The sequence below is a fragment of the Gallus gallus genome, chromosome 23 (genome assembly GCF_016699485.2).
Source record: "Gallus gallus isolate bGalGal1 chromosome 23, bGalGal1.mat.broiler.GRCg7b, whole genome shotgun sequence".
Classification (NCBI taxonomy): domain Eukaryota; kingdom Metazoa; phylum Chordata; class Aves; order Galliformes; family Phasianidae; genus Gallus; species Gallus gallus.
The window spans coordinates 2111645-2126572 of NC_052554.1; the positions used below are offsets into that span (position 1 = coordinate 2111645).

Below are 14928 nucleotides of genomic sequence, written 5' to 3' on the forward strand. Positions count from 1 at the left end.
TGGGTGAAAAATTGTAATTTATTGAAACTCATAACTCAAAAAATATAAGATGCTGTAGTGTACAATATGTTACACAAAGCACCCTCAGGTGCACATTCAAGTCAACTCCATCGCCCCAAACCCTGGTACCCCAGCACTGTTCCATACACAGTCATGCACATGTACGCTGCAGGAGGAAGCCTCCAGTACTCGGATGTGTTAAATAGCACCAAAATCAGCAGTCCATTGGAGAAAAAAAAAAAAAAGGGGAGGGGAAGAGGGAGCTAAATTAACTTGGCCAATGCTTTTGACAGATATTATACATTCATGTAATTAAACAGTCTAAACTAACCTAAACAGTGTGAACTGTGACAGCTACTGCTCTGACGTGAATTCTCCCCATTAGCAGCAGTGCAGGCAAGCTGCTCCAAGCAGAACTGCTCACATACTTCCTACGCAGAGCTCGTCTGCCTTTTTCGTCGGAAATAAATCTATAAGGGCTGTGGAAAATTTGGATCTTTCAAGAACAACTACAGGCCTTAAGTAATGGAGCTGCTTTAAGGCAAGGTCTCCGCAGCCCGTCAGCGCCTTGTCCAAGATCGCCCTCAGGTTTTCTAAAGAAGGGGCAGATGAGGGCTCTGCCAACAAGGGCTGCATTTCTGTGAGCTGCCCGGGATCACTTTGGGGTATGACGACACTTTTGTCACTGGCACAGCTATTCAGAGGGGAGTCCTTCTGAGCCTCTCCCTCTTGCTGCAAAGCTCTATCTACCGGCAGCTGCTCGGGGGACTCCCATTCCACCACCTCATCAAAATCATCATCATCGTCATCTTTTCCCTCACTTTCCTGAATGAATTTTAAAAATGAAGACTCAAAGCCCATCGGTTTATATGTCTTTAAATCAAACGGTCTGGAGACTGGAGGCTTCTGAAATTTGTCTTTTGTAGCAAAAAGCACATTTCTTTTTGCGTTCTGATTAACTGCGCTATGCTCGCATCCTTCTGCATCCTTCTCTCTTGGCAGTTCTAATTGTAAACTGGAGAAATAAGAGCTATTTTCTCTTTCACTATTTTCAGAAAGTTCTTCACTGTTCCCTATGACTGACTCCCTGACGTTATGCTCTTCCGAACAGCTGCTTTTGGGACCGTGGCTACAGTTTAAAGTGCCCGAATACGTAAAGGCACTCGGATCGAAGCTCTCACTACTCGGCGGACATCGCTTTTGCTCCTCACTGCTCACATCCTGATGCTGGCAGTCAGTGTTTGAAACAGGAGACTTCTCCGCTTCCTGCGGACGTTCAGGATCAGCTGATTTCTCCTCTTTCACCTCTACGTCTTTTTTATCTAAGTCTAAAGCTGGTTCAGAGCAGGACTGCTTTTCAGTCATTGTGCCACATTTAACGCAAAGAACAAGTTTCTGAATCCTCTGCTCTATGTACATGTTGGTCATCTGATGTGTGCGTTTATAGTGCCTCAATATACTGCTTTCCAACTTTACAACAGACAGACATCCCACAACCATGCACGGGTACTGGGTCTGATTAGAATTCTCCTGACACATCTGCAACGCTTCCTCTTTTGTTTTGAAACTAAGCAAATGCTTTTCTTTACTTCTGTTAGTTCTTTTCGGTTTGTCTTTGACCCTCTTTCCATTCTGCTTGTTAAGGCCAAAACCGCCTCTCACACAACTTTGTCCACTTTTATTTTTGTCATGATTATCTTGCTCCTCTTTCTGATTCCCAAAGAGATCGTCGTAATATTCACTGTGTCGGAAATACACGTGCTGAGAATAGTGACTGTAGTTCGTGAAAATCCGGTTACAGCCGTTAAGGTCGCAATGGATTTCAAAATCCTTGTTTATTCTCTCTCCGCTGGCATGTTCTTCTATGAGGTGCTGTTTCAGCTTACTGAAGGTACAAAACACAGCAGGGCACTGGGCTTGATTGCAAGCAAACCTTGCAGATTCAGTCCCAGCAAGCAGCTTTTGGTCGTCCAAATGTTCATTGTGGAAGTCACTACAATGCTTAGCGAGGTCTTTAGAACAGAAAAAACGCTTACCACACTCTTTATGTTTGCATGCAAATATTTTTTTACATTTGACAAGTTCCCTTTTTGTTCTTGCTTTGTCTTTTTCTAAGCAAAGCTGTTCCTTATTATACTGGTGAACAGTCCTATAATGGCGAATCAAACCTTTCTGGTTGGTAAACGCAGAGTTGCAACTTTTATGTATGCAATGAAATGGTTTGTGGTACTTATGCAATATATAACATAAGTTTCCTTTAGCAACTGTTCTTTTACTTCCTCTCCCCTCTCTTGCTTCCAGTTCTTCCCTATGGCTGTCCAGAGTTGCTATTTTGGATGATTTTCTTGTTATGTTACCATCCGTCTCCTCACTGGACTCCAAATCCGTCTCAGAACTACATTCCTCCTTTTTAGGATGACACCGCTGTTCAGAACGGTCAATGAACTCAACCTTGGTTGGACAGACAGGTGTTGGAACAGCACTATTTTTATGCACGTCGTCTGTACATAAGCCGACGTGATCAAATTTTTCATTAGAACACACCTTATGAGCCACCTGCTCGCAGCCAATCTGATGCTTGTTTCTGTAGTGAATCCTAAGGTGTGTTTTTCTCGTAAATGATCTTTGGCAAATATGACACTTAAAAGGCGAGTACCGATGCTGGAACATATTCAGTTGAAGAACCATTTCCTTGGAATAGTTATGCTTTTTAACATAATGCATTAAGAGAGCTTCTCTCGTCACAAATTCACATGTGCATCCCTGACATTCGCAGAAGAATGGTTTAGCTGCCAGCTGAGTAAGGTACTGGCTGGGCAAGTTATCTTGCTGCTCTTGGAACTTAAACTTTGAGGTAGTTGCATCGACTCCTGACTCGGGGCACTTGGTGTCTCTAGATGAACAAGACTGCAAGGAGCCCAAAACACGCTTACTTCTTGAAGAACTCTGAATGTTAGAGTTTTTTAAACTGAGATGTTTTAAGCCTAACATGAGTTCCAACATGTTATCTTCAATACTTGATTCTTTAGAACTGTCATAAAAAGATGTTTCTGGAGAAGAAGGATATGTTTCTTCCTTGAAGCTGTTGTTTCCTTTAGCATTTACATTGCAGTATGAGCTTTCTGGAGAGTCGGTATTTCTGTCTGACTTATGACCGAACTCTGTACTGATGTCTGTAGGGGATTGGCTTTCTGGAGCATCACTCAACACATCAAGAAAGTCTTTAGTTTTCACCTCCATACCTTTTTTACCTTTGAAGTTATACGGATGAGCCCTGCGGAGGTGTTTGTGCACACTTCTGGAGTTCTTGTGTGCGGAACAGCAGCCTTCAAAGCCGCAGGAAAATTTCTTTTCATCAAAGCAAACTGCTGCATTGGAACACTGCTGTTTCACATCGGCTGAATGGAAGACTCCTTCTCGGGACATGAGAAAGCTCGGAACTGTCTGACCGTGAGCCAGTGTTTCAATCAGTAAAGGAGGGACCTTGCCTTCGTTCACTGCAGCAGTCCCACTGTGGTTTCCACAGTGAAGACTGCAATTACTTTCACTGTCTAGATCCTCACTATCAGAGAGAGCTTCTTCTTTAATCTGGGGGATTTCCTCTGATCCTGTGGGATCCAAGGTTTCATTCTGATGGGAATTTTCAGATTGTTCGAGCAATTGAGACTCTTCCAGTTTCACCGTTTGCTTCACTTCTCCATTGGACACCGCAATATTGTGCACTGCAAGGTGATTCTGAAATTCAGTTTTTGAATAATAAAACTTTTTGCAACCAAAGAAGTTGCAGGTATACGAAGCATCTCTGAAGTGCTGTGCCTCATGGTGGTAAAGTTGCCCCAAGTCACTGAAAACAATGTTACAGCCATTTAGCTCGCACTTATAACGAAGATCATCGTGCGTTTGTTTGTGATTAAGAAGCTCATTGACTGACCCAAACCTGGCATAGCAGTCCATCGACACACACATATATGGCTGAGGCCCACAGTGCACACGCTCGTGTTCCCGCAGATGAAAGGATGTCATGAAGTGTCGGCGACAGAAAGCGCACTTCTCTCTCCTGTTTTTCATATCCAAGTAGTGTTTTGCATTCTCGTCGTTGTTTTGATGTTCAGCTTTCAGATGCACGCTTAAATATTTGAACTGTTTAAATACTCTAGAGCAATCTGTTCCAGGACACGGGTAGATGTCTCTGTCCTGTAGCTGGCAATTCTCCAGTTGGCTGAATGTGACGTATTCATGTGCATCGTTCCCGAAGGCTTCGGAGAGCTCTGGCTGATGTGACTTCTCCTGAAGGGTCGGAGTGGGGCTGCTGGAAGCTGTTGTCTTTTGTGGTGATCTCTCTTTTTTTAGTATTATTTTCTTTTTAGGTCTGTGTGTTCTACTAGGTGGCATCTTAACGTGTTCCATTACATGTGGTACGAAAAATTCCTTTCTCTTGAACTTTTTTGTACACACTGGACACGTGTAAATGCCATCTTCCATGTGCATCTTAGAATGATGCAGTATTCTAGCCTCTATACACTCCCTTTTGCAAAGCACACAAAAAAATTTGTACTGAAGCCATCTCTGGTATCGTTCTGAAGAACCAATTGGTTTTTTCACTCTTGCTTTTTCTTTGTGGTAGTTTATTGGGTCTTTTCCATCATAGTATTTGTGGTCTTTCGCCTCATCACAGTCACTGAAGAAAGTTTCTAACATGTCGGTTTCATTGATTGACATATTACAGCTTGCATCGTCCTCAGAATCAGAACCTGCTTTCCCTAAAAGTTTAAGGCAATGTCGCTTTAAAGTCTTCCAGTCCCAAAATTCAGGATCAAATGGCCAATATGCTTTTAAAGCTAACAGCAGCTCACAACGGAGCGAGTTTGGAACCAGCGCATTTTCTTCATCAAATTTTTGATCTGGTTGCATATAGAGCTCCTCCAACATATTAAATCCACTCAAAGTTGGCTCCAGCAAGAATTCAGTGAGCTGACAAGCTCTTCGAACTTCAAGGTCTTCTGGTAAAAGGCATGCTATTGTTTTACACACCGATGTCTTCATTTCATCACTTCCATTCGATCTGATCTGAAGGGCTCTCACACACAAAAGAACAGATACAGCAAGTCCTGCTTCTTCTGCCTGTTAAAAAAAAAAAATCAGATAGCCACAAATGTTACTTTCTTTTGATAGGTACATGCATTCACGCATTCCAGACATGTTCTCTGAAGAAACTATGTGACAATAGCATCTAATAGACTCAAAATGTATTCAGACTTCTGAGTGTTACATGCTTGAGTTCATCAGCATCACCTACAATATTTTAAGTTACTTTATGTACGGAACCTCTTCAATGAGGGGATCCATCTCACATTTAGTACATTCTGTGTAAGAGTCACACTAACCGGTTTAGATGTCAGAAGACAGAATCATAGGATATCTCAAGTTGGAAGGGACCCAGAGGATAATCGAGTCCAACCCCCAACCCCACGCATAACCACACAGAAATCAGATCATACATCTGAGAGTGGTGCTGCAACACTCCTTGAGCTCCAACAGCTTGAGGCTGTGCCCATTGCCCTGGGTGCCTGTTCCAATGCCCAAACACCTTGTGGTGAAGAATCCAACCTGGCCCTCCCCTGTCACAGCTCCATGCTGTTCCCTCACATCATGTCACAGTCACCAGAGAGAAGAAATCAGTGCTGCCCCCAACTCCCCTCATGAGGAAGCTGTGGGCCACAACGAGGTTTCCCTTCAGTCTCCTCTGGGCTGAGGAGACTGAGGGACTTACGCTACTCTCCTCATAGGTCTTCTCCTCCAAATCCTTTCCCATCTTCATAGCCCTCCTTTGGGCACTCTCTAACAGTTTTATGCCTTTTTTGCACTATGGTGTCCCAAGCTCCTCAGAGTACTCAAGGTGAGGCCACACAGTGCAAAGCAGGACAATCCCCTCCCTCACTCGGTGGCAGTGCTGTGCTTGATGCACCCCATGGGACAGCTGGCCCTCCTGGCTGCCTGGGCATGCTGCTGGCTCATGTCTTGCTGCTGACCAAGTCCCCCAGATGCCTTTCAGCGGGGTTGCTCTCATCACCCAGGCTGTACGTATAGCCAGGGCTGCCCTTCCCAGATGCAAAGTTCAGAGCTACTCTTGAAGTCCACGCAGCTGGTGACTGCCCAGCTCTCTCATTTGTCAAGAACTCCCTGCTAGGCCTCTCAACCCTCGAGACAGTCAACAGCTCCTGGCAATTTAGTGTTAAATGCAAACTTGCTCAAAACACCTAGTCTTACATCCAAGTCATTTATGAAAAGCTTAAAGAGAACTGGCCCATAAATGGAGCCTTGGGGAACCCCACTAGTGACTGACCATCAGCCTGACAGCAACCCATTTACCATAACCCTTTGGGCCCAACCCATCAGCCAATGCTCATCCTTTATGTTTCTATCTGTATGCTGGACATTTTGTCCAGAAGGATCCTCTGAGAGACAGTATCGAAAGCTTTACTGAAATCCACAAAGATAACAACAACTGGTTTCCCTTGGTAAACTAGATGGATGACCCCGTCATAAAAGGAAACTAATTTAATGAAACAGGACCCTCCCCTCATGAACCAGAGCTGGCTGTGACCAATGATTATGTTGTTCTTCAAAAATTTTTCATTAACTTCCAGCATAATTTTCTCCAGGCATTGAAGTGAGACTGACAGGCCCATAAGTACCAGGGTTATCTCTCCTGCCCTTTTTGAAAACTGGAAAAACATTTTCCAGCTTTCAGTCAACTGGGATCTATCCAGATTCCCAAGACAGCTGAAAAATAATGGGGAGACCTTGTGATGACATCAGCCAACTCCAAGTACCCTAGGACGAATCTCATTGGGCCCAATGGACTTGTGTGCAGTGAGGTGGAGCAGCAAATTGTACACAAGTTTAGGGTTACATGAAACAACTCCATGGACCAACTCAGTCACAATCTCCATCCCTCATCACCGGTAGACCCCTAATCATAAAAGAGTCAGATGTCTGATGTTTTCATAGCAGTTCAGTAGAATTATTAAGAGAACAGTAAATTCATCTAAACAATTCCAGTTGCATCCAGAGCCTCTGGAATGAAGTATACTTACTTCAGACTGTATGACTCTTATCAAGAAAAATAAATGCTGTAGTGTCTTGGCAATGATGCCAAATTGACGACATCTCTCCAAGAAGGAATCTAAAGAAGGATCTATTCTTCTCTGCAATTTGCTCCAGAAAAGCGTCAGCTCCCTGCAAAGAATTAAAAACAGAACATAAGCACATCGCTGATAGACACAACCTGCATGGAGTCTACACACTTTAGAGTTGATGTCACAATAATTGAAGCGTTACCAAAAAACACTGCACACTTCCATCAGGTCTCTATCTCCTAGAAATGCTGACAAGAACAGTTACTGTGCCTTACTTCCATACGTGCATTGGATGAAAACTGTTTGTCTCCTGTTATTTAATGGGTAAAGACAAGAGGATTTATTTTGTTTAATACAGACATCTAGAGTTGAACAAATTGTTTAAACTCCCTTAATAGTCAAGGAAAAAAAACCCACAACCACAATCGCAGAGTCTTAACATTCAGACAGAAACCCAAACTGGGCACAATGAGTCACAATACAGCTCTCCCACAGGGCATGAAGCATAGCTGCTGACATCTGCATTCCAACGATACAACTCTTCCCCGGTGCTTTAAGACTCTAAATCTCTGTGATTTACAAATATCTGAAGTTCAGGAGTCAAACGGATGGGGCTGGTCTCTTTTCTGCTGTGTGCTGCAACAAAACAGGGGGCCACGAGGAAAAAAACTGCAACACAAAGCAGAGTGGTGAAACAGGCTGCCCAAGGAGGTGGTGGGGTCTCTTTCTCTGGAGATGTTCCAGAACCACGGGGACGTGGCACTGAGGGATGTGGTTTAGTAGGCAATATTGGTGGTAGTGGTAGTTTTTATTTATTTTGTCATAAGTTATCTAAACAAGAATTTTAGCCTGACACATTTCTCAAGATGCACCCACTTCCACTATGTTTTTTTTGTACTTTACTAGCTTAATTCTCTCACATGAAAGTCACTAAGTGAAGAAGAATGAAAAGTAGCAGTAATATGTACTACTTACCAAGAGCAATACACGTTTGCTGTTTGAAGTTGATGAGTAAGGTATGTTGTACAAAGAATAAACGCAGTGTTTTCTTGCCCCTCAGATTCCAGATTACATATGATGTCCAGTACTTCTTTGCAATCCACCTTTGCAATCTAAAGAAAATAAATTAAGAGCACATTTACCTGTTTAATATGTTCACATTTAAAAAAATATTTTAAAATATATGTTTACTCTGTCAAAGGAAGCTGTCTCGAGCACACAAACAAAACGCCATCTCCTTTTACAACACAGAGTTTACATCACACCTTTCAGCTACAGAACAATGTCAAGAGTTGATAGGAGTGAGTTCTGACTCTTTCTCAGTGTTACCTTTCTTTAGGACCCTCTTCCATTTGTGCAGTTAGCAACACGTACGTATGTAACATGAAGGCAATGCTATCTACAACTCCCAACTCTGCATTCTGCAGGCATTCTTTTTTTTTTTTCTTTTTCTTTTGACAATTAAAACCCAGGTCCAAAAAGGTCAAAAGATCTGCTGAAAAGGCCAATCTCGTGCCCTCTGCCCATAAGGATGAATTCCAAACAATCACGTTCCAAAACATGACACAAAACCAGACCGTTTCTATCAATGGTATTTTATAGAAGAGAGACAGCTTGTAAGGCAAGGAAGACTTGAGACTTCCTTCAGCCCTTTCTTCTCAAAATCAAGCTTTGACAGTGAAAGTTAAGAGAGAAAAACTCACCTACTTACCTACTTTGATGAGGAGAGATACAGTTACTGCTGTCATCTCCAATAAATCATTGGATATTTTGGAACTCAGTTGTTACACTCATTCTTCAGCTTCAGTTCTCAGCATTGCACAAATATATTCGAAAATTATTGATAAACATCCAATAAAGAGGGACTATGATTTACTAACCTCCTTAATGGAGTCCTCGTTAGGCAGCATAGAACACACACACGTGATGTAGGCTTGGCGAAAAGATGCAACATTTGCAATATCTGGACAATCTGCACACAGTTTTGACAAGAAAGTGGCTTGAGGGATGCAGTTGGACTTCATCAAATGTTTTATTCGCATCTGCAGAAAGGAAGGCCCTTCTCGTGTAATCAATTTATTTGCTAGGGAAAGAAAAAAGCCTTTGAGAATACATCAATTCACAGCTGACACCTCCCTGAAGTTGCCTTCCTGCACTCGGAGTTCAGTATGACGTTGTGCAGTGTGGCCAGCTCTCTTACAGAATGCTATGAATGATAAAAAGGGATGGCAACAAGTGGAGTATTTTCTTCCACACAAATTCCCAGCAACTCAGGAGGGAGGGAATGCTGGGCTATATGAAATGAGGGCAGGGGTAGAAATAACACTAAAAGACAGAATTCCTTAAGGCAGCATGGAATCATGTTGTAGCAGTGCCCAAAGGGCACTGATCAGATGATTTTGAACAGGATTCTACTGGTATGGCTGAGATTCAGCACCTTCAACTTTTAATCATAGCTTTATATTCCAAAGAAGCAGAATATTTCAACCAAGTATTTTTTTTCTACCTCAAGTTGTTAAAAACTCCCATGTTTCCACAATTGCAAAGTGAATTTCAGAGTAAAAATGTTATTTCTGGGGTACTTTTCAAAACCAGCCCCCGAGACTTGCCAGCCTTTTGGTCTAGGTGAACCAAATAGAACTGGTCACTGCAAGAGCCTGCAAGCTCCTTCAATATTAGGAGTGCAACTCCTAATGATTTTTCTGTAATTAGTTAGCAAAATGTATTCAATGAAATTCAAAACCATAAAGGAGCTGCATTAGGAATTAAAGCCATTTTTACATTGGTTCAAAAGACATCCAACTGAAAATCTTGCTACTTAGTTTGATCCTCTTTTGAGGTATGCAGCATGCGCTTTGCCCTAGCTGAAGAAACATGCTTCAGAACAGCTACAGGGTTATTTCCAAGTCATTAACATCTACAAAAAGACAGCTTGATAGTCTTCAGATCTACACATGACTCAAAAGACCCTTGACAATTAGGAGAAAGAAGCCAGTGTGTTCTTATACTGCATATAATCATACACAAAGATCCAGGAATGAGGTCCGTGTGATGAAACAGTGGTAGTGCTGAAATTCCTGAAACATTCTTACATGGCACATACACAATACATGTCCTGCACAAATCAATTGAGACTGTAACTCCTTTCTGACTTCAAATCATTGTTTCCCCAATAAAGGTACACTGAGTTACCTCTTAACAACTCCACCTCATTGCCAACGCCTCCTGCTTACCTTCCTCTGTTTCTACAGGTTGCTGGGATAGAATTTTCATAAGAACTGGATTTTTCCATACTCCTTCCCTTGTGATATCCACCAGTACTTGGAGGTTGTTATTCCCAAATTCCAGTAAAGCATCATGTGAATCCTAAAAAAATGGAAATAAATACTTAAAAGTCTTTGTTAAACATTAGCATCAGGTAATTTTTAATTACATATCTTCATATTTCATTGTATTCTAACAATTTCACATTCTTCTTCAGTGTCATTACTGCTCTGAGGTGCTTGCATTGGGCTTTTAACAATACAACATCCTTTCTCGTGTACATTTCTCTAATTCTGTAATAATGTTTGCCAATTTCAATGTCCTGAAACTTGACTGACTTCTTAACTGAAAAAAATAATCAGTTCTGCAGTTGTAATTCTTCTGCAGTTTTCATCTTTCTTCATTAATGTGTGTAGCATTTCCCTCGTCTTTAAGTCTACCACCATTTTCTAGCTTCTGAATAAAAAAGAAATAAAGAAATTTTTGTATAAAAGATAAAGGATAATTCTGCAACAAACCATTTAGTGACATTTGAGAAACAGGAATTAAGACTAAATAGCTCTAAACATGAAGTTAAAAGTCTCATGAGCCTCAAACGTTATGTCTACCATTAACATTAGTGAGATGAAATGGTTGTTTCTCTGAGAGGTATTAAAGCGCATTGGTATGAAGTCCAAATCTGTAAACATGCCCTAAAGGTTAATGCAGAGGAAGGGGAGCTGCTGGCATTCAGTTATCTGCTCATCTGAGGAAAGCAATGAAGGAAAAACCATCCTCAAGCTATGGAAGGATCCACGCAATGGGAGTGCCTGGGAAAGGACTCTCCTCTCAGATTCCAGCACTTGTGTTTCTAGCAGGAAAATGCTCTCTGAAAAACTCACAGTACCATTGAGCAGAATTTCCCCAAAGCTGACGAAGTGAAACCAATTAACTGCAGCAATTGGTGGCTGCCTGGGCAATAAAGCGCTCCTCTTAGTCATGCCACATCTCCAGTTTAAGAGAGAATATGATGCATGACCATGTCCTCTAACGAGCTGTGCTTACAATTAGCAGTATTCTTAATCACGTGGTATACAACAGACCAGCTTGGGTTGAGTAGGACCTGGTAGAGTCCAGCCTTCCCCTTGGCACAGGCAGGGACAGGCTCTTCTAAAACCAGCAGCTCAAGGCCCCATCCAGCACCTCCAGGCATGGGGCACCCACACTAATCCTGAGCAGCCTGTGTCAGGCTTTACCACCACAACAAAAAATTTCTTCCAATTATCCAGTCTAAATCTCCCCTCTTTCAGTTTAAATCTGGTACCCTTTGTTCTGTCACTTCAGGCCCTTGTAAAACCTCTCTAACTCTCATAGAAGACCCCTTTGGGTACTGGAAGGTTGCTTGAGGTTTACCCAGAGCCTTCTCTTCTCCAAGCTGAAAGACTGCAGCTCTTTCAGCCTGTCTCCCTCTGTAAGGTACAGTGCATCCTATGATCATATTCATGGCCTCTTCCAGCCCCATGGCAACAGCTCCACATCCTTCTTGTGCTGGGGACTGAGAGCTGAACGCAGTGGGGTCTCAAAAGAGAGGAACAGAGGGGGACAATCTCCCCCCAGCTCTGCCCACCACACCTCTTTCTGTGCAGCCTGGGATACTGCTGGCCTTCTGGGCTGCAAGCACACACTGTTGGCTGCTCACATTCAACTTCTTGCCCACCAAAACCTCCAAGTTCTTCTTAGAATCACAGAATCATAGAATCACCAAGGTTGGAAAAAACCCACAAGATCACCCAGTCCAACCATCCACCCATTACCAATAGTTCTCACTAATCCATGTCCCTCAACACAACGTCCAAACATTCCTTGAATACCTCCAGAGTTGGTGACTCCACCACCTCCCTGGGCAGCCCATTCCAGTGCCTGACCACCCTTTCAGAGAAGTAGTATTTCCTAACGTCCAGCCTGAATCTTCCCTGGTGCTGCTTGAAGCCTCTCTAGTCCTCTAGTCCTATCACTGTCACACGAGAGAAGAGGCTGACCCCCAGCTCACTACAACCTTCCTTCATGTAGTTAAAGAGAGCAATAAGGTCTCCCCTGAGCCTCCTCTTCTCCAGACTGAACAATCCCAGCTCCTTCAGCCACTCAGGACTTTCCCAGTAAGCATTCAGTGTAAAAGGTATCTTTGCATTTCACAGTTAGCTATCCTTCAATACATTAGATATCAATGTTCAGCAGTCCCTAGCTATCAGATGTTCGTTTCAGACCAACTATTGATATCACTTCCCTTTCTAATACTGCAGCAAATCACACTCTTAAGTCTCTGCACAGGAAGACCTAAATTTAACTCTTGGGTGATACACCCATCTACTGAGGAGAGAAGCTTTATTCCCAGTAAAAGATTCATGAGCAGAAAATTACATTCCTGCAGTGAGGTTTCACTTACATTGATTCACAGCTGTCAGTGCCTCAGAAGCTTCTTAAAGGATTCCTAATAAAACCATACTACTCCTCAAGTTACTTAAGAAACACCAAATTAAAAACCACAGCTAACAGGCATCCTTCACCTCTTCCCCCTCTAATTATATACATCTGCTCTGAGTGTATCACAGCATACTCATCATCATGGAATGGCTTGGGCTGGAAGGGACCTCAAGGACCAAGTTCCATCCCCCTCACCTTATCTATAATGGATAAACTTCACCACCAAAGCCCATGTCCAGTTTTAAGTTTATATTCACCCATTCATCACCGGGATAGCTTTGTTTTCTAGTGACTGATGGACTCAGTGCATGAGGCTCTTCAAGGAGGCTGTGCACCCGGCTGACTTTGGGGTGTTTTGTCAGTTAACAGAGAATGTGTGCAAATTTGTTAGAAAATCATTCCCAGCAAGAACTACACGAAAACTCAGTAATGAAAGAGGACAATAAAAAGATGCACGTATACAAAACTCATTGCAACTACCTTCCTCCGTGCTCACATAACACACCAGCTGCATAATTTTAGAGGATGAGCAAGAACCCCGTGCTCTGCAACTTGGTCTGTAACAAAAAGCATTACACCTGTAGGAGACCTTATTGTCACAAGAAGCACAAGGAAGACTAGGAACAAGCAATATGTGTTTTGTGTATCCCTGATCTAGTTAGGAACACATTCTGTGCTGTTTTATTAACTATAGAGCCTTGCATTAACAATTTACCATGCAAGTATAGCAGGAAGGTAACGAGCTAGCCTCAAACAACAGCTTTGAGTACTGTTGCTCATTTTGATCATGCATCAGGCAGAGAGCAGAACCACTGTGGGAATGCTCCTGCTGCATACAAGAAAAAAAAAACAACAACAAAATAACCACAAAACAAAACCACATCGCCCACGTTTTCCAAAACCAAGGAGGAGACCCCAGGGAATTACACGTCAGTCAACACAGTCAATGTCCCCAGAAAGAGAGTGGGACAAATTCTCCTGAAAACGATCTTCAGACACATAAAGAACAACAACAATGGAACTGAAAATAGAGAGGACTTACTTTAGCAAGGAGTATTTGATCAACCTGAATATGCTCTGTGACAACAAGCTGCGGGTGACATGAGCAGTCAGTGCTGCACACAGACATAGCAAGGCTTTCAAGTCTCCCATAGCATCTCCACAACTAACTTGTTACAGTATGGATTAGGGGAGAATAACGTGGGTGGCAAAATGAGCTCAACTGTCAGGTTCAGAAGCTTTGTAACCAACTATACAAAGACTAAAGAGCAGCTGACTCTTACTAGCATTTTTCAAGGGTCAACGCTGGGCTGACATTTTCAACATCGTTGTTCATGGGCTGAATGATGTGGAAGAGTACGTTCTCTGCTGGTCTGTATCTCACACAAAGCCTGGAGAACAGCAGGCACACTGCAGAGCAGAGCTGTCATTCAGAAGGAGCTCTGACAGGCTGTAGGAAGGAACTGATAAGGACTTCAGCAAGTTCCACACAGGGAAACACAAAGTGTTGCACCTGGCACAGGTCCCCCAAGGTGTCCCCAAGGACACCTGCTGCAGCTCAAGAAGCATTCATATAATGCTCACAGAAACATGGTTTGGATTTTGGGTAGTCCTTCATTGAGCCAAGAGTTGGACTCAGTGATCCTTGTGGGCCTCTTCTGCCTCAGGACATGCTATGATTTTTATGTTAAGCGTTTATGGAGGCTGGCGAGCAACTGGATTGGTTCCAGCTTGGTAGAACTTGCCTTTAAGATCTGTAAGGGAAACACTGGTCTGCCATGAGCCTTTACAGCAAAAGAGGCCACCTATGCTGAACTGCCTTTAAGAGGTTGGTAAAGTGCTTATTCCCCTCTGTCTGCTATTTTTGAGGCTCCACTGTAGTACAACACTCAGACTGGGGCTCTCCAGTACAACGCACTTGCATAGTGGAGCAAGTCCAGCAAAGGCCTTCAGAGGGGTCTGTGCAACCACAGGAAAAGAGAGCAAAGGGAGAATACTTCTCAGAAACCAGATGGAGCTAAACTCTTCATTAATTGTAAGAGTCAACAGAACAGTCATAATAAAG

The 14928-nt window shown here is 42.8% G+C and overlaps 1 protein-coding gene across 1 annotated transcript in view; it reads right to left on the bottom strand.

Moving 5' to 3' along the window:
• Window positions 1-14928, bottom strand: part of RLF (rearranged L-myc fusion) — a 29841-nt gene continuing 14913 nt past the window's right edge. Inside the window, exons 4-8 of the mRNA XM_417721.8 lie at window positions 10373-10505; window positions 9020-9222; window positions 8115-8251; window positions 7098-7239; window positions 1-5121 (exon numbers count right to left, since the gene is read on the bottom strand). Of these exons, the coding sequence (XP_417721.5) occupies window positions 421-5121; window positions 7098-7239; window positions 8115-8251; window positions 9020-9222; window positions 10373-10505 (5316 nt within the window). The 3' untranslated portion in view covers window positions 1-420. The remainder of the gene's footprint in view (window positions 5122-7097; window positions 7240-8114; window positions 8252-9019; window positions 9223-10372; window positions 10506-14928) is intronic.